We start from the raw sequence: 21,057 nt of genomic DNA on the forward strand, positions 1-21,057 counted from the left end.
CCTTATCTGTTTATGGATAATATAAACCATGCACCTCAGCAACCCTATATAAGTTGTAATAAAAAGGATACTGTGATAACGGTGATGAAACAAGTGTAAGCTAGGGATGAGGCATGCTGCAAAGTTTGGATTCAAATCAGGATTTTAAACACCCAAGAGAGATTTCAGAATCGAGTGTTTTGATTCAGTCCATTATAGAGACAGCAGCTATCTCGAATTGCATATGACTACTGTTTTTATTTTTTTATATGAATGCCAGTATGTAACCAGTTAAATCTGAAACTTTTTCTTCCAGTGCTTATGTGCACTTTATTACTCATTATGCTTAAATCTGTGATCGCCTTTTACAGCAGCAACCCAGCTCACAGATACTACCTTGCAACTGACCCAGTCACAGGAGATTTGTATGTTTCTGACACTAACACTCGCAGGATCTATCGTCCAAAGTCACTCACTGGTGCAAAAGACCTGACAAAAAATGCTGATGTAGTAGCAGGAACTGGAGAACAGTGCCTTCCATTTGATGAGGCAAGATGTGGTGATGGAGGCAAGGCTGTGGAAGCAACGCTCATGAGTCCCAAAGGTAGGGACATTATCAATTCATGGTCTTAAAAAAAAAAAAAATCAGTCAGTGCCTGAACTGTGCTTTAATCACAACTGTGTTTTTGAAAAGCTTCTCCTCTACTGTCCAGAAAGACAGTATAGAATGAAGCTACAAAAAGCCCAAGTTGATTTTACAGGAAATATTTGACTTTATAGTCCTTTTCAAATTTCACAAAGATTATGTATCCAGCAAATTATATCCAAAGTTTTTAAAATGTCAATGTGTTACTCCCATCTATTCAGTTTTTCAGGTATACTAAAATACCAGGCACCTCTCATAGATTGCATTTTACTTTCTGTGGAACAGTATATGCAGTTAACGAGAGTAGAATGTGCAGTAAACCTTTGTTCATTATGCTAAGATGTGTACTTCCTGTCCTTAAATTCCTCAGACCTAGTCACTAGCACTTTGCAGGTTGTTAGTAACGGATGCTAAATAAATGGCTAGTATAACAAAACTAATTTTTTTCTCTTGACTAAAGGACTGGCAATTGACAAGAATGGATTAATCTACTTTGTTGATGGAACCATGATTAGAAAAGTGGATCAAAATGGAATAATATCAACTTTGCTTGGCTCTAATGATCTAACCTCAGCACGACCTCTAACGTGCGACACTAGCATGCACATCAGCCAGGTATTAAAATACAGCTAATTTGGAGTGGGGATTTGGGGTGGGGGGGAAGTAGGGGGAAATAGGGTAGGGGGGAAAGCTAGTGCAGCTTGATTGCTCCCTAAAATAGAATCAGGTGGAACATGTTGAATATTTATATATTTAACAGGATAACTTTGTGCTAAGAAACTTATTCCAAGGGCATGATTTTCAGTGTATTCTACTAGCAAATATATGCTGCTGTATTCAATTTTTCTGCACATAAAGTTCAGTGTAGTACAGAACAACATAATTGTCAGCAAGAAATGTTAAGTATAGTCATAAAATACCAGCAGAGTAGCAAATCTATTAGACCAGTATTGGCATAATGATATTTTTTAAATGAACAGAACCACTAATGTCCTTAGTCTATTAGTGTGAATGCCAGGATACTTTAAAGAGCTCAGAGGACCCTTTTTTATAGGTCCCAGTGGAGTTATATGAAGGGACTTTACTGTTGCTGTGATTGAAAATGGAATACCAATACAATATTTCACAATCTGGAAAGTACTGAATTTCATTTTTGGTATTATCTGATTACTGCTAGCAATGGTACAATATAAGTAGGTAGTTCCTTGATATCCATTCCTTGAACTTCTACTTAGATTTAGACTCTCCGAATTGGCGGGGGAGGGGAGGGTGCATGTGCATATAAGGTCATTCCAGATTACTGGGGGGTGGAATGCCTGTAGGATAGTTCCAGTGCATCTTTTTGTAAGATCTATAATTTGGATAAAATAGTTTCTTTTACTCCATTTGTGTTCATATGAGACCTTTTGACTAGTCTGATTATAACAAATTAGAAATATCCTAAAAGCATTATCTAAAACTATTATCTAAAAGGTTAAATTCAATTCGGCAAGTTAATTGTACTTAACCCAGATTTACTGACTAATTAAACCCTTTTCTTATTTTAGGTACGTCTGGAATGGCCCACAGATTTGGCTATCAATCCAATGGATAACTCCATTTATGTTTTGGATAACAATGTGGTTTTGCAGATCACTGAAAATCGTCAGGTCCGTATTGCTGCTGGGAGACCGATGCACTGCCAAGTGCCTGGCGTGGAATACTCTGTAGGAAAGCATGCTGTACAGACCACTTTAGAATCAGCAACAGCTATTGCAGTGTCCTACAGTGGGGTACTTTACATTACAGAAACTGATGAAAAAAAGATTAACAGAATAAGGCAGGTTACAACTGATGGAGAGATCTCGTTAGTTGCTGGAATACCATCAGAGTGTGATTGCAAAAATGATGTCAACTGTGACTGTTACCAAAGTGGTGATGGCTATGCTAAAGATGCCAAACTTAATGCTCCTTCCTCCTTGGCTGTGTCTCCAGATGGTACATTGTACATTGCTGATCTTGGAAATATTCGGATACGAGCTGTGTCAAAGAACAAGCCCTTGCTGAATTCAGTGAACTTTTATGAAGTTGCCTCTCCAACTGATCAAGAGCTCTATATCTTCGATGTTAATGGTACTCACCAATACACTATGAGTTTAGTCACTGGAGACTATCTGTACAATTTTAGCTACAGTAATGATAATGATATTACAGCAGTAACGGATAGCAATGGAAATACACTTCGTATCAGACGGGATCCCAATCGGATGCCAGTGAGAGTGGTGTCTCCTGATAACCAAGTGATTTGGCTGACTATAGGCACCAATGGATGCCTGAAGAGCATGACTGCCCAAGGTCAAGAGCTTGTTTTATTTACTTATCATGGCAACAGTGGGCTTCTGGCAACTAAAAGTGATGAGACTGGATGGACTACATTTTTTGAGTAAGTATAGAAAAAATAAAGTTATATAATTAGTCTACACAGTTCTGGAGTCCAGTATCATGATTTGAAATGCTTTTAGGGTTTTGACAAAAATAAACTTTAAAAGATAGTACTTGCTAACTTAAACAGTCCTGTACTTTCTTTGTCTGTCTGACATCTTCCAAACTTTAATGTGAATTAGTGATGATAGATTGATGATCCAGAATCTGTGTTTTATACTGTAATACAGTTATTATGAGACAGCAGCAAGCTTTGTCCAGAACATCATAGCTCAGGCAAACAAGCTTTTGTACGTTTCTGTTAAAGATCTAGATTTCTCTCTCCTTTTGCTCATGATACTCCCATTAGTTCTGTAATAAATACTAAGCCACTGGAAGAAATTTCTTTTGGTGCCCAGTCTCTACTGTTTGGTCTTTCAAGTGAAAGCAGTCTATCAGATGAGTACTCTGTATCAAAAAAGCGAGAATGGAAATGTTTTAAGTGTTGCAATGTCAGAAGGTAGAGAATATGCAGGAGGGTTCTGATGGATAAAATGGCAAGCTTTCCCACAGAGGGATCATGGGCAGGAATCTAGAGCATGTGGTTTGATGAAACAAGTATGGGCCACGGTGAAAGTGTCATTCCCATGGGAAGCAGCTACTGAAAGTGCAGATACACCAACAATCAGTGAGGTACACAGTAAGTAGCAAAACATGAGTGGTTAGGGCACAAGTCTGACTTGTGATTTTTACCATGCTTTTAAAAGTTTTTTAAAAAGAACTGTTTTCCCAAATGTTATCATCACATTGTTGTTATCTATTCATAATAAAATATATGAATTATCAAAATGATTTACAGGTTCCCAGATAACATTAACTGAAAAGAATCATGACATTTTGTGTAACTAGAAGTACCATAGAATTCAAAATTTTTGTTTTTCTGTAGAGAACTTCATCCCAAAAATAAATAAAGAAATGAATCAATATACCAAGCACAGTTTAATAAATGTGCCACTTAAAAAACACAAGTGATTTATCAAAAAATCTATTTCCCAATTCATTAATACAATTTGTTTAACAAAAAAAAAGCATTTTTATTAAGGAATTGAAAATAGATTATGTTGTTTTTTTAAATCACCTCACTCAATAAAGAAACAGTGGAGATTGAAAAGTTCAGAAAAAGGTGCCAAAGGTGATTTGGGAACACACAGCATGTACATATACATATAATGACTACTGAGAGATTAGAAGAAGTAGAATTATTCAGGCTGAGAAGGAACAGAGTTAGAGGGAACTGTATTGAGGTATTCTGAATTACAAAGGGCATAATGAAAACTGATCAGTCTCTTCTTTTTTATCCTTTCCTATCTTGAGGATGAAACGTAACAGCAACTGCTACCAAGGTCAGGACCTAAAAAAAGCTTTCAAGTCAGTGCACATTATAAAGAAAATAAAGTGCTGGTGTCAGGCAATGGCTGCAGAGCCAGACATCTATGTTCGGAGATAACTTCACATTTATGTCAGTGTACATTTGTCTGAGGCAGTAGGTGGGGAGACTGAGCACCTGCATCTACTCTCCAACCTTTACATATGCCATCAGAGACATGAGAGCAGCAGACACTGCTTCAGTGCACATTGTGTCCTGAAGGGGAGATGCAGCTAGAAATGCTGATTTCCAACAAAAGCAGCAGGTGGAACAGAATTGCTGCAGTTTTAAGATATTGTTATAATAATCTGTAGATTGGCAGAGCGCTGATAGTACGTTCCCAAAGCATTAGTGCACATCTGTAATAATTAATTGCATATTTGTGCATCATTTCTTATCTTTTTAGGCCTTGACAAAAGTATATAGAAACAAAGCAATGACACACAGAAGAATGGGAGAATATTCAGCAGTAGGCAGGGAATACATTCTTGTTTTCGTGAGTTAGAAATGTTCTTTTAACTGAGAGAACAAAGCTAAGCCTCCAAGTCGATTGTGCATAGTCACCCTATTCAATGAGAATAAATGCAGTTTTAACTTCAACACATATACATAAGAATCCTGGCTTCTACCTTGTGGCTTGGACCAATCAGGGTATTAGGGGGATAGTAAGTTTGTTATTGAAACTAATGTGTCTGCTGGGTACAGCTGGCATTTTTAGCACTCTGCATTCATTTTGGATAGTGTAGAACTAGTGTTTTATTCCTACCTGTAATTTCTCTCCATGTTACTTGTAATTATTTTGTGCCTATTGAGATTCCATTAGGAAAAGAGCTGGTGGTTTCTGAATGTACTTAATGGCTTCTGCATAGTCTCAAAGATAGATTGTATTCAGTACCAAGTAGTTTACACTTCTACTCTTTGAATTACAGGTAGGATTTAGGGTAATATGTTTCATGAGCTAAATAATTACTTATTTATTGATTCAGTAAACAACCATCTTTCACATCTGACCTTCTTTCATGTAAACTTTCTGGTCTCTGCTAGGTATGTCCAGCTAACTAATAGAGCCCCCTTGTGTTTTGACACTATGAAAAGGCCAACTATTCCCTTCAGTCAGTATTAGTTCTCCTTCCATGCTGCCATTTATGTACGTTTATAAACAGTAACCTCACAGTATTGACTCATTACAATTCCTAAACTGAAATAATTACAGACAAAGGTAAACAATTTCACTCATCCAGAATATAGAAATAAATAAAATTGATACTGAAAATGAAGACCTCACTGACTGTGTAGAGCTATGCAAAGTGAGAGCACATCATTGATTTTGGCAAGAATATAAACTTATTTAAAAAATACATGGTGCTTTACAGCTCCTTAAATGTTTGTTCACATAAAACCTCCCTATTTAGGGCCATGTGTTTCCTTTTTGAAAAGGAAATGATAGATATGAACAAGGAAACTTCATTGTAACTTTCCCTTTAATTATTGGTGAATCTGACTGTCTCTTTGGTTTCCAGAGCCACAGCTTCTATAATCTATGGCCAGAATTGTATGTAGTTTATGGCTAGAGCGGGTTGAAATTTTTTTAATGGAACAGTTTTCCATCAGAAAATGCAGATTTGTCAGAATAAAAAGTTTTCTGCAAACATATTGATTTTAATTAATTTTTCTATGGGAAAAAGTCTCAAAACAAATTATTTCAACTTTCTTATGTTTTGATAAGGCCAAAATGTTTTGCATTGACTTTATCATTTCAATTCATTTTTTTATTTATATATTTGATATTATTTATATGTTAATGTCCTTATAGTATTGAAATGTTTTGGCATTATCAAAAGATTTCAATGTTTGCTAGCAACAATTTTTTGGAATTTCTGTTCCGCAGTAAATTGCAACTTTTTGACTTTTTGTTCTAATTTGGAACAAAAACATCATGTTGGAATTTCCCACAGAATGAAAATTCCATTTTCTAACCAGCTGTATTTGTGGCTTGTTTGTTCCACACTCTGGTTGTTCAACAAAGCTTGAAAGTTGTAAAAGTTAAGTTAGAAAAGCTACCACCACTGTTATAGGATCCGTTTTTTTGGCCCAATTCTGCAAAGACTTAAGTGGACATAAGTGTTTATCTGTACAGATCCAGCAGGACTGGGGCTTAAATGCCAGGAACTCTCACCGATTTCCGTTGATGTCCAAAGATCTGAGAGGAGATCTAAAAGGAGAATTTTGCCCTGGATAATCTGGCTGGTTGCCCTGACAACACTAAGCAGTAGGACTTGATTCTTTTCAGATTTTTCCACCGACCAAATCTCTCTAACATCACATGCAAAAAGGCCGTTTTAAAAAGTGACCTTTTATGAACAAGTACATAGCTAAAATGCAGGAAATTTTTGTTTTTATTCTCTCTTTTCCACTTTTCTTAAGCAAAACACAGCCAATTAATCCTGATTAGCATGTGATGTTGCAGGCACACAGATTTAGGTATCAGTTTGTGAACAAACTGTTTGAATTCCATAGCTTTGTATTAGATTGCCTACCAGTTATTTTCTTCATAATTTATGTTTTTATTGTAAAATGGTACTTCTGAATTCCTGTGCTGTTAATTATTATAGCCTAGTGGATAAAGTGTCTGCTTTATGCTTCAAAGGTTGGTAGTTTAACTCTTAAGGTTGTACTTTTTAATTAAAATTTACAGTAACTTCAGTTATGATCCATTATTGTAATTCTTGATTCTTAACAGTTTGCTAAAGCAAAAAAAAAAAAAAGAGGAAATAATCTTCTGATACAAATCATTTCACATGAAAAAAGAGTAAGAAATCATCCATAGAATAATGTATATATTCAGCCATGCAAAGATAACAGCCATGCTAAAGGTCAGCATGGTCCATTTCCTATTGTTATAAACCATCTTGCTTAATCTGAACTTTTTTTAATCATAGCTGTTTCTTTGAATTATTTTTCTAACTTTTTTTACATGATCATTTTTGGATGAGATTCTATGTAGCAGATCAGTATGTATTGCATCATTTTTGTACAAACAGTTTCCACTCTGCTGTGTTCTCTCACACATGGTAAGCTAGCACACGTATGTGAAATGAATAATATTTTTATCTGAACTGAAGATTTTGAAATGCTGAAATGAAAAAGATTATCCATATTATATGGTCACAATTTTGAAAACCCTGAAATTAATCCATGTAATCCATTTATTGGTGTAAGGAACCAAAAGTCCTCCATGGAATGTCATAAATCTACATGGAATGTCCCAAAGTGCTAGAATTGGCCAGTCAGACCTCCCAAGCTGAAAAAGATTTAGTTTCAAAACTCTCCATTAATTGAATGTTTGAGTCTCAAGAGCATTAATTATTCCAGAAAGTCACTGTAATTTGCATTCAAGTAGATTGACCACATGCTTAAAGCTGCATTCTGTAAAGTGCCCAAGCATTACGGTAACCCTCTGCTATTGCAAATGCAGCTGACTTTTAGATTTAACTAAATTTCTTTGAGGTTTACAGAATCCTGCCATATAAACAATTAAAAGTAGGGCCACTGTCAGATCCTCAAAAGCAGAACTTATTTCCAATTTCAAAGGTGCACAACGTTGATATGACGGCGTAACATCATACCATCATCAATTTTCTAACTGCAGTAAAGTTATTCTCTGAAAATCATTAGAGCAGATCCTTGTGCTTCCCCCTTCAATCAGTCTGCTTTGCGCTCCTCAGGAAACACAAAGTAGCTGTAAAGCTGCCCTAATGGAACTGCTAGGGATTCCTTTGGCATAGGAGAATCCCAGCATGGCATAAAGCCAAGATAGTTGGCTGTATGCCATCTGCTGGAATAGTGATACACTGCCATGGTTACAGTCTGCTGAGGTACTGATGCCCCATCTCCCTCGAAATAACAGTAAGGAACCCACTGTTCTGGAATGGCCCTGGGCTAAAATATTCCAGACTTGCTGTCTTTCAGAGCATGCTGCAAAGTTAATTTGTTTTACCTGGCCTTTGAGGAGAGTTAGGGGAGATTGAGGTACTGGATGGTGCATTTGGGATGTTGTTTGTGTTTAGAGCTGCTACTTGGTAGAAGAGGTGAGGTGGTTGACATTTCACGTTGTAAATTTGAGTAATTGGAGTGGTACTTAGAGCTTGTGTGTGATTTATTTTATTGTTTTAAGTCTCAAGAGGGAAAACCAGTGGGTGTGTCAGGGCCAGGATGAGGTGTGGCTGGACCACCTTACACTCCAGTGATGTGTGCTAGTAGTATGGTCCCTAAGGGATAACTTAGAGCAATCCTTAGCCTGGGCTCAGGATCAGGGGAGTGGAAAGAGGGCTTAGAGCCACATTTCCCCCCTTCCTTTCTGGTCCTGTGCCAAGCAGCTCTATAAGACCCTTTTGTCTTAAGTGCCAAAAAAAAAAAAAAAAAAAAGTCCTGGTAGACATTTTAAAATAAACAAATATTAGAATTCTGCATATTTTGTCTAATCTCTCCATTTAGTATCTACTACCTTCATATCTTAGTGCTATCTGGTTGTTGGTGTTAGCTGCTTTAAACCAATTTGTGGTCATTTTTACTCTCCTGGAGGATGTACGAACGATGTACATTCCCTGTGCTAATCTAAAATTTTAATCTTCTACTTCCTCTTATCTACAGAAAAATTTTGACCATCTATGTCATTAACCATGAATTAATTCCAACAATGAATTCTTAGTTAAAACTAGTATCAATTTATGGGCCTTTTCCCTTCAATCATAGGTTTAATGTGATTCCTGAAAAATTGTTTCAACCAGTAGCTAAACATTTTAGTACATTAAACTACAGCCTTGCTGATCTCAGGATAGTCTCAGTGAAAAAAATACTCAAACCTGAAGAATTGTTTATGAGGCAATAACATCTGGATATTTGGATTTCAAAACACTAGCTCCCTAGAGCTTAAACACCAAGGAAAAGAGCTCTTTTTAACCCTATCTAGTGTTACTTTACCAGTAGAGGGGAGCACTTACTAAGGCTAAGCATGCATATTTCCTGCTTGTATATCTAATTCCTTTCTATGTTCTTTCCTCTTTTCTTTCAGGGAAGGGTAATATCACGCAGACACAGATCTGCTCCAGATCCCAGGTGCATCCCCCCTGCAATCCTCTCACTGCTTTTCCTTCTTTTCCCCATCCATTTGGCCCCCAAACCTACCCCTCCTGCAGTATTTTGTTACATGTTTTACCTGCTCTCTGATCCTCCTCCCTCTTTCCAAATTCCCCCATCAGTTCTCAAAGGCACATTTGGCTGCCTGACTTTTCCACTCCCCTTGGTACCTTTCTTCCTAATCCTCACTTGTATCTACTGACATCCTGCTCCTCCCTGGGCATTCCATGCCTGAGCTCATTTGTCTTTTCACCAAGGGACTGGGGATGGAAATCAAGGAGAGCGACATTAGCAGCAGGGAAGCTGCTATAAGTTTATTCTGCCCCCCTTGTTAAATGAACATGTATTCCAGACAATTTAAAAAAGTTTTAACATCTTGCAGAATGTGAATTCTGAAGTTAATTTTTATATGGCGTTCCAAATAAAAAAAATCTCTACCTGCTTGACTGCTCAGCATCATGCTTTACCTATTGTGGTTATTATTAAAATTAATAATGTGTTGACTGCTGGCAGTTCGCTCAGTGCTGTATGATTCAGAGAAGGGTACAGGCCCTGAACTGAGTGGTTTAGCTGCCCCACATACCAGGCACCAACATTCCAATGAAATGCAGCAACAGTGAAGAGATTACATTTCAGAAGTAAAGAAAATGTTTCCATTTTACTCCTCCTTTTATACACTTCCTGATGAAGGCTGAAGTGGAAATATTGTAAAACAATATTTTGGGCCATATGCTGCTTCCCATATTAGCACAAGTAATCTCATTATAGACACTGGAATTGCCTACAGGAGTTGATCATCTGATTAAAAAAAGATTGACAGAACCATTTTCCGTCAAAAATGCAGTTTTGTTGAACTATAAACATGCGGCAGGAATGTATTGATTGCAATAAATTTTTGACAGTGATAATGTTGAAACATTTTGTTTCAATAATGTTGGATAATTTAGTTTAGAGAAAATAAAATCTGACATTATTGAAATGATGTTTCCACCTTATCAAAAAGAAACATTTCTATGTTATCAAAACAAACAAACAAAAATAGACATCATCCAAACAAAATGTTTCAATGGTTCCAAGTAGAGGTTTTTCAGAATTTTTCATTTTGTACGAAATTTCAGCTTTACATTCTGATTTGGAATTAATTTTTTTTAATGTCAGAATTTCCCACAGAACAGAAATTCTGGTTGCCGACCAGATGTAAAGAATAATCCAAGAAGGATTTGGCCCTTTGTTCTATTCTGGTTTTGAGTTATTTGTTCTGTTATATCCATAATCGCTGGGTAGTAGCCATTAAAGGCTACACACACACACACACACACACACACAATTCTTTGGCTCTACTGCTTTGAATCAGCCTAGCATTAGAAAATATACTACACATCCACTGCACTGGCAGGAGGATGGACTACAGATGATCAAATATGTCTTGTCTGTTTCTGCCTTGTATTACTCCATGTTTTTCATTACTTCTAAAACATCTTGCAGTTACATCATCTCAAAGCCTATTCGCCCTCTACTCCTACCACCAACATGCTTGTTCAGGCCCGGAGTATCTCTTGCTCCAACTAATCCTATCTCCTCCCACCCACCCACCCATCTCATCCCCCATCAATGAGTTCAAAATGTGATGGGCAAAAAATCATTCACCATGCTTACTATACTGACTGTGTTCAGTCCCTTTTCAGATTCCTTTCTTGCCTTCTCCTATATCAAATTCTTGTCTATACAACCTGGCTCCTGACAGCTTCTTGGCCTGTCTTTTTTTCCCCATTAGTGAGCTCAAGCTACACAACTTGTATCTGCTTCGTTCTTTATCTCCTCCAGCTGTCTTCTCTGGCACTCCTTCCATGGTATCTCCGTCACCTTAAACCTTCCCCTTCACTCAGCTCAGAATCCCCTACACACATTTTTCCTCCAAATCCCTCTAAAAAGTGCAGTGCAATGTATGGGCTGACCGTCATGGTTCCCTGGACCTAATCGACCCAACCATGGCAGTGGGGGCAGCATTAACTTATAAGCTCTTATGCCAGCCAAGGATGGAGTATAGTGGAGTTTAACCCCATTATACCACCTCCTCTCACTGCCCCGATGTGCCACCTTGCCCTTATGCCAGGTGGTAAAACTCTAGTGAGGGATGCATCAGCATTGTGTGGCAAAGCTGATGTGACAGAACCACTTCCACCTGCTTCCCACTAACCAAAGATTTGCCCTATGCAAAGGAAATTCATCAGGGAAAATCTCTGGCTGATTTACATTCACTGTGTGCGTGAAGGCAGTAGATCAGAGAATCCAGCCTAAGTTTCTTAGTGCAGAAACTTTCTCTTCATATTGCTAATGCACAGTTGATGCAATATACAAATATTATAACAATGTTGAATCCAACTTATTATTTTTGAGACTTTCTCAATGATGATTGTGCAGCTTGCTCTAATTGTATGTTTACATTTCTACTGCAGATAAATTGTAAAAATGCACAGATTCTTAACTTTCTTCCTAAAGGTTTAAAAATTTAAATTCTTTTTGCTGTGAAAACAGGCTGTGACCTTGCAACTCTCCATAATATAAAAATAGCATAACATTACAGTCTCATAAATGTAATAAAACAAAATATTAAAAACTACAATTCTGGAACATAATGAACAACAAAATCCTCTTACTGTTTCATAATATGCCTGCTTAGAGAACAAAAGTAAACATGCTAAATAGCATCCTATTACCAGTGCTGGAGGCATCAACGTGAAAACTCTGAAGAAAAACTTTATCTCGCTCCCTAGATATTTACAGAGCACCTCATGTCCGTGGTAGCAAGGTACAAAACAGTGTATCTTAGTTCGTGTACTTTTTACCTTTTTCTTCATTTTTTTAGTCCTTGGAAGATTACTTTATATAATGTTGGTCTTTAAAGGTAAGCTAAGTAATAAAAATAGAAATGAGATACCATCAAATAGGTAATAATATCACAATGGCAACAATGATCAGCAATATTATAAAGCTTCCATGCAGGGGAAAGTGAGAGGTGCCTTGGTTTCCATCAAGAAAATCAGGAGATGGTGTCTGTAATGTTTAGAAAAGCACTCAGGAGTCAGGTTAGTTGACAAGAAGGCAATAGCACTTTTATTAACTGCATAAATATCCAGCTCTACCTATCTTTCCTCAGGCTTCTGAAAGTATCTAGTTCACTCCCAGCAAGGTCAAAGGCTTAGCAATGCCATTAACTCAGTCACTCCCATATTAAAATTATCTCATCTCCTTTGTATAGTCATTTCCATAATATCTATTCTTACAATGCAACCAGAAGATGTTTTCATTTTTTGCCTCACATAAATCAGTTAAAATCTATTCCAGATCTCACTTTGATATGAAAAAATATACCCTTCTAACAGAGGGTCTGATGCACATTCAAGTCAATTAAAAATTCCCTTTGACTTCAGTGGATGCAGGAGCAGGCCCAGAATAAACAGTGCACTGTTTTCAACCACACCAGATTCCAGCTTCATGTCCTTACCTTAAAGGCCCTTCCTACTATGTATCTCCCAACTTTATGTCTCTTGTCATTTCACCTACATTCCCTGCGCTCTGCCCAGGGCCAGCTCCAGGTTTTCTGCCGCCTCAAGCGGCCAAAAAAAAAAAAAGCACCGATCGGCGGCAGCTCAATTGAGCCGCTCCATTCTTCAGCGGAAGTTCGGCAACAGGTCTTTCCCTCCCTCTCTTCCTCTTCGGTGGTACTTCGACAGCAGCTCAAAGAGGAAGAGAGGGACTGAGGGACACGCCACCGAATTCCCGCTGAAGACCCGGACCTGCCGCCCCTTTGTATTGTTCGCCCCAAGCACCTGCTTTCTTAGCTGGTGCCTGGAGCCGGCCCTGGCTGTGCCACAGATATAAGACCTATATGCTTTTCCATTTCTCCTATAAATGTGTCTGTGCTTTCCTCCACACTTCCCCTGCATGGAAATCCTTCTCTTAATTGCTAAGGATGCTATCATCTCTTCCTTCAGTCGCTCCAAGACCCTCTGCTGTGTGTCCTACAAAGGAATCAGCCCATGTGTGGCAGATGGGAATAACTGCTTTTATTTTTTTAAATCTTTCTGATGATTTTGAACCATCTGAAACCATGAATGTATACAAAGGTTAATCTGTGTAACTGCATGATCTTATCATATCCTTCATCCTCTCTTCCCGCCTTTTGTTTGTCACGGTCTGTTTGTTGTTTTTTCTTTCAAGTTCAATTTTAAGATGTTTTGGGCAAGGGCCATGTTTTTGGGGGGGTTTCACAGCTTCTAGCAGAATGGGGCCACTGTCCTTTAGGGGCAATTGTGTGTTATTGAATATTGATTGTTTCCCTTTGTAATGTTTGAGCTCATATTTACAAAGATATAGTGCCTTTCATCCCAAAGTTTCTGATTATGTTTTACAAATTATTTGTATACGGCATCACTGAAACGCAGCCACTTCTGAGGTAGAAATGAGGCCAGTTCAGGGGAGGATAGAATGAGGAAATATAAAAGAATTTTCCTAAAAGTAATAAATATTAGGAAAGCTTTCACTTAAACTGGAAGATGAGATGTAAACAAAGTTATCATCCTTCCTACTGGCATCTATGGAAGTTATGATGTCACAAAAACAAGTTTATGACTTCATGGGAATAAACAGCAGACGCAGAGGATCTTCTAGGGTGAAATTCATCCCTGGTAGTATGCCAGGACAAGGCCTATGAACCATTAAAGTTCCACTTGAATCCTCAGAACAGATTTCTGTGAGACTGCTTTATGCTGACCTTCTGCATCACAGTGACTTTCACTTAAAAAGTTTAGGAATTTTTTTTAAGTGAGTGATCTAAAAAAAGTAGAGATTGGCAGAACTTCTTTATCCATACTGGGAATCTTCACTTTGTTTGAGTATTTAATACTGACCGAGTAGTAAAATTATTGGAATTTCATTTTTCTTCATTTTGCTAAACTTTCTGTAAACTTCAGTACAGTATTAAAGTTTATAAAATTGAATTCTATGTTATCAGTCACCCCTTAAACTGTTTTAATAGGGCCCCCATCTTTCAAAATAAAGTGACACTACCTTAGAGTAACCAGAAAGTCTAGCCAGATTACCAAGACTAATTCTCACTTACCCTGGCACCTTTTACATCACTCTGACTGTGTAAATGAGCTTTAATATAAATAAGAATTAGGCTCACAAGGTATATCCTAAAAGTTCATTCATTTGAATGATTGTCCTCCAGGATTTACACTGTCAAAACACACAGATTATTTGTCAGTAATGAAAGGGTTCAAACAGGGCAAGTGTGTGGAAGTGACACTGAAGGTAGATACATAATAGTAGGAGAGCACAACAAGGAAGGACCTTACCCTACTGCTCCTTTCCATAGCACTTCAACAACAGTAGCATTAGCCCGACAAAAATTCTGGTTATCTTAATTATACTGCTTTTTCTGGAAAACACTATGTGCAGATGCACTAGAGGCATGAACTAGATCCTTTGTCTAGAATGGTGTTGTAATTGAAATCAATATATTTGAAAATGTAGAAAAAATCCAAAAATGTTCATAATAATTTAAATTGGTATTCTGTTATTGTTTAATAGCGCAATTAAAACTGCGATTAAATTTTTTAATCTCATGATTAATCGTGATTAATTTTTTAAATCGTTTGACAGCCCTAATTTAATCATGATCACTTTGTCTAGTCTCAGTTTATGGTAGTCTTGGACCTGTGACTGGCAGATTGTTTTTACTTCCCTCAAGATTTTTAGGGGTAAAATTCAGGACATTTTTTTCTTTGAGGTTAAATATAATTAAAAGAACATCTTTATAAACTGATGGTATGTCTTAAAGCAGTGCTTCTCAAGCTTTTGTCCTGGTGCCCCCTTTCACACAGCAAGCCTCTGAGTGTGACCCCCCCTTATAAATTAAAAACACTTTTTAAATATATTTATCACCATTATAAATGCTGGAGGCAATATGGGGTTTGAGGTGGAGGCTGGCAGTAACGTCACAACCTCCTGAGGGGTCACAACCCCCAGTTTGAGAACCCCTGTCTTACAGGCTCATTTCCCTATATTTTCTTTTTTGCATTACAAATCCTACTTTCTATCAGTGTAAATGTGAGCTTAATGGCCTCAAGAAGCTGAATGAAACATTTTATTGCCACATTATGATAGATTTTCAATATGTATCAAAATGATGACAGACATACACAATGACAGTATTTTGTACTTATTAAAGATGCGCTTTGAACTTTTTCTTCATGCTCTCACTTGATGTAGTTTGCCACTAGAAACATGTGCAGAGTACTTTGATATGCAGACCCCTTTATTGACAAAATAGAAGCAATCTGCAAAGGTTTTGTGAATTTTCTGTTCACTCACAATAAGTAGAGAGATGCATTGAAGATATTTCTAATGTATGTTCACTGAATATATTAATAGTACTGTTCATACTACCATCCAATTTATACATAGCTATAATATGAAAAATGTTCATGCCTCATTTCTCAGATATTCTGTCTCAAATAATGTTAAAGCAAGGCAACAAATACATAAATGTATTTGAATTTCTCATCTTGTTATCTGAGATGTGCCAGAAGCAGTGTTTTTTCACTTTGAAACTGACATGTTTGTAAGTTCCATAATTTTTTTTCTTCATTGTTGCAATCATTTTGTTAAGGGAGAAATTCTGCAAGCATGTGTTATATAGAGGCACTTTGAAAAACAATATTGGCCATACCGTTTTACAGAAAGTTTTACTATGAAGTTCAGTTCTATGGCTCCATATTTTAAATTGAAATAATTTACTGTATAAAATTGTGACAGTTGCGACCAAGGTAAATCTCCTCTGAACTGAGATATAGGCCAGATGAGGCACAGGTGAAAGTTATGTTGTGCAGCTGAGCATGGGACATTTCCTCCTGCAACAAGGTTTTCCTGGAAGTTACTACATTGGAAAGTGAAAGAGTGATGAAAATGTCCTGTATAGGCTAGAACCGAAAATGATATGGGAAGGGATGCAATTAAAACTGAAGAAGATGGACATCAAAAGAGAGAATTCCAGCAGCTAGAGATCACAAGGTCAAGAGTCTGAGAAGATAATAATCATTACCACTGAGAGTCTGTCATTGTGGAAAAGAAACCTAGCTGGCAGCAGCAGATGATCTTAAGTAGGCCAAGGAGTCTGACTCTCCGGGCCAGTTCTACCTATGGTGTTATTAGTTTAGTCTCACCTCTTGCCTTTTGTGGCCATTGAGCATATGAGGTGATTTTGTTAAGGTGAGTGGAATAGAGTTGAGAGAATTTGAGAAAGGCACTGTAGACTGGTGAGTGAGCTTAATTTTTTTTCCTTGAAAAGTTCACCATGTTTGCCATCCTCATGAGAAATTTGAGAGGCCGGTTGAGTGGCTTTGTTGTAGAACCTGGAGTGCATGAGGAAGATCAGAAAGGCCTGGAATAGTAGTAGTATGTGTGTTTGTGGGTGGGCATGCAGAAATCAAAGAAGCTCTGACTAGCCAAAGAGAGGGGATTGCCGTCTAGCCTTAGATCCAATGTCTTCAAGGGTAATTTCAGTGTTAGACCACTAGGCAGATAAAACAAAATTATTGGACTAAAACTGACACATTTGGATGAGAAAAATACCTGAACTCACCAACAAATTTTAACAATATTGGATATAATTAAAAAAATGAAAAATAACCTAGGAATGCCCAGGATGATGCCTAGAGTGACGTTGCTATGTCTAGTGCCCTCATAAGGAAGTAGTCACATTTCACATTATTTGTGGAAGAGATCATGTTGAATAAAATACTGCTACAGTGTGTACTCATATGCTGTGAAACAAAATGAGGCGCCCATATTACAATCCAGCATGAAATGGAATTTATGGTAGACTACAGAAAGAGCAGTCAAAGGCAAATGGAGCATTTGAGAAATCATGGAAATGCAGATTTGACACGGGGAGAAGAGATTTTTGCTGTGTACTGAATGAATCGGGGAAATGAAAGATGGTAATGGAAGTGAAGAAAGCAGGAATGTTGGCAAGAGTGACTGGAGCTAAATCATCAAGGAGGCTAGATGTTTTGGAGTGGCATAGAAAGTTGGGTATTCAACCTGTGAAAACTAACAGAGCTGCTTCCTCATTGAATGAGATCAGACAGCCACAAAGTAATCACAGTATAGTGTGTTAATATTGAATTGTGAGGGTTGTGTTGTGAGGTTGTTATATTCAGTGACGAAGCAGCCCCCTCAGCATTTCTCACCCACCCCTTTCCCCTGGTTGCTGAAAGGGAGGAGTGTCCTCTCTGCATCTTTGGCTTGCTCTCCTTCTTTCTGAGAATAAAAAGCACCTTCCCTCTGTTTTTCCCCCACCCCTATCAACCTTCTAGGCTGTTGAGAAAGAGCAAGTTGTCCCATTGTTGCTGGGAGAGGTATCTCCTCACATTCTGGCTTTGACAGACAATGCATCCATAGCTCATTCTTTCCCGCCTTGCTTTCTGTTCCTGACTACAAGGGGATGGAAAATCTTTCTTTCTTTCTTTTCCCATACTACCTATGAGTTTGCTCAGCATTTCCTAAACCAGCATGCCTGTATCAGGCAGTTGTAGCTTTCAAGTTCCAAGTACCTTTTTAAATGACATGTGTCAAGTATATGAACACATGAAATGAGTGAGCTTTTTCTGATTCAGCCTGTCTCCCAATCTAAAACTGATAGATTAATGATAATTCTTGGAACGTAATATAAACACCTTTCATTTATCTGTGAGAGAGGGGAAGTATTGTTACCCCTAGGTTATAGTTGGGGGAACTGAGCCACCGAGAAGAAAAGTGACCTGCCCAAGTTTACGCAGAAAGTGAGTGGGGTGAATTGAGAATCCATATTTCTTGATTCCATGTCCCAGGCAGTAGCCACCACATTGTACTTCCCCTGTTTTTACCTTCATTGCTTTCTCACCTCTCTTTGTCTCTCTTGAGTTCCAATTTCTGTTGTGACTCTTTTCCTTTCACTAAGTTGTTTAACCTCAGCCTCTCCAATGGTCGTCTTCTCCACTATCCTCACTGGCCCACACTCCCATCAATCCTTTCCCTTCCCTGCATTTTTATGACCTCACTTGTGCAATTTGCCTACCCCCAATTTGGGCAACCCAGAATCTGTCTTTCCTCCAAACATTGTCACCTACCATCAGCTCCTGACACAAGAGAACCATAGGGTAGAGTGTACCTATGTGGGAAGACATGGAAATGGGATATGCTGCTACAGTACAGAATCGGGAGAGTAAGCAAATATTAGGCCCCAACACAGCTGGTCATGATTGCTTTCTCATTTCCCCCTTTCCACTGTGCTGCACTAAGAGGCACAGCAGAGGCAATGAAGCCAGTGATGGGAACATTAAGAAAGGAGGAGAAGGAAGGCTTGAGTACGTGTGCAGCAGTCCCAAGAGTCACCACTAGTAGCCAGGAGAGAGAATTGGAGGGGAAACAGTGTTCACTCCCTGCACCCATGGGAATGCAGAAAGGACAGTGTGACTGTCTCTCCAGCTGAGTAAAACTTGGCAAGTTTTAAGGGAGCCTTCTTATTTGCACCTTATTACCTCTCCCTAGATGCTAGAAAAAATGAGAACAGAATGCTCGGACCCATGGACTCCATGTCAGCCATAGGTACAACCTTACAGAGATGAAATGTGAATTATCACTGCTTTACACTTGGAATGTTATACGCAGAGTTATGATTAAGTATTACATATCATATTGTGATTCTGTAGGCACAAAGGTCCCTCTAATGAGTGATCTTAACTGTGTGGCTGTAGTTACAGTGAGAGTTATTTGAAATGAGCTCTGTTCTTTGGCTACAGCAGTCAAAGTATGTTAATAAATAATTCCCAGCAAGATAATTTGAACAAACACTCCCCTAAAACATTGTGCTATAAAGCAGAACCTAGAAAGAGACGTTAATTGGCATGTTTACGTTCCCATGGGAGACAGAGAGGGTAGATTTGCATGAAAGAAAATTAAGTATATGGCTCTGAAGGATGAGATTGAAGGTGGGATTGGTATTCTTAACAGATGTCATTTGAATTGAAGTGAAAGAAATGTTGGTATGTTTGGTTCAATTTTTTGCATAAGTACAATATCGCTCAACCTGCCAAGTCCGAAAGGTAAGACAGAATATATGAAGAAGACCCAAAATGAAAGATATATTTATATTGGAAACTTGAAGAAATCTTGTCAAATTGAAATATAGTTAATTGTAAAACGTGAGGCCATCTCTTGATTACTTTGGGAATAGCAACCACAGTTTCCTATTTTTAAAAAGATTTTCTCTCTCCTGTTGTGAAAATCCTACACAAATAGGGGAAATGGACTGTAGTGAAAGGATGAAATTGATATATACAAAGTGCTGTCAAATCCAAAACCAACCAAACTGAACAACTAGAGAATTATTTTTTTTTGTGCACACTGTAGGTTCTTTGGGTGTAAAGTGTACGATGTCTCTTGAACTGAGGGATATTTGAGAGAATGGTAGAGAGAGATCTGAGACCAGCATGAGAAAGACAGGACGCGCTATAGAAACAGAATGTATTTGGTGTTTTCATTAATATAAAAAGATGAGAGGGCCATAAACATCCTCCTGTGGTGTGTTGAAAGCTGTTGCTGTTCTATCACTCTGATTGATGTGAATTTGAAGGGTTGAAATCATTGGGGGTAACCAGTGTTGCCTACCTAATGCTTTGGGAGAGCCACTGTTGAGGCACTGACATATCTTAAATTAATTCAATAACATAGTATTTATGATCAGTTAGGGGGAAAGTGCAACTTTACTCACATCTGTAGGAAAAATTAAGTGTAAAATACAAAACCCATATGCAGCTCTAACTGAGTCTTACTCTTGTCATCAAGATGGCATGGAACATTCATTCCATCTCTCTCCAAGTGATCCTGAACCTTGATGCCTTCATAGAGATTGGTTGCTACTTTTCCATTAAAATCTGCTCTGCCAGCAATTAAGGCAACTACTGAGACCTAGAATTCTTATTAAATACCTATTTCTGATGGAAAAACCATAACTAAATATTTTGGGGAAATGCTCTTTTAACTTACACTTGCACTATATTTCTGTTTTCTCCATGTCATTCCTCTACTGTCTACAGTACCATGCATGTCACACAGTGACATCTAATTAACATAACAATGGGGAAAGGCACATTTCAGAAATCACATGTTTATTTCCATTATAGATGTTTTATATACCTATTTAAAGCTTAATAGATATACAGTTATCATAAAGAAATATGAAATTGATAGAGTATTTTATAAATGATTTAATGGAATAGAGCAGTTCTCACTAGTCCATGGACCACAAACATCTCACTAGTCTCCTATGCTGGCTATCCTCAGTTCAGCTAAGTTTCAGAAAGAGAGCTAAAAATACATTAACTACTATTCAAATATTACTTTTCTTAGTAACACAAGAGAT

At 37.8% G+C, this 21,057-nt stretch overlaps 1 protein-coding gene across 35 annotated transcripts in view; it reads left to right on the forward strand.

Annotated features, from left to right (window-relative positions):
- The window catches only part of TENM3 (teneurin transmembrane protein 3), a 2,213,160-nt gene that overhangs the window by 2,168,134 nt on the left and 23,969 nt on the right, over nt 1-21,057 (forward strand). For all 35 annotated transcript variants that reach the window (XM_065596701.1, XM_065596700.1, XM_065596702.1 and 32 more), the window contains 3 exons: nt 351-583; nt 1,086-1,240; nt 2,173-3,047. In XM_065596701.1, the coding sequence (XP_065452773.1) occupies nt 351-583; nt 1,086-1,240; nt 2,173-3,047 (1,263 nt within the window). The remainder of the gene's footprint in view (nt 1-350; nt 584-1,085; nt 1,241-2,172; nt 3,048-21,057) is intronic.

The sequence above is a fragment of the Chrysemys picta genome, chromosome 5 (assembly GCF_011386835.1).
Source record: "Chrysemys picta bellii isolate R12L10 chromosome 5, ASM1138683v2, whole genome shotgun sequence".
Classification (NCBI taxonomy): domain Eukaryota; kingdom Metazoa; phylum Chordata; order Testudines; family Emydidae; genus Chrysemys; species Chrysemys picta.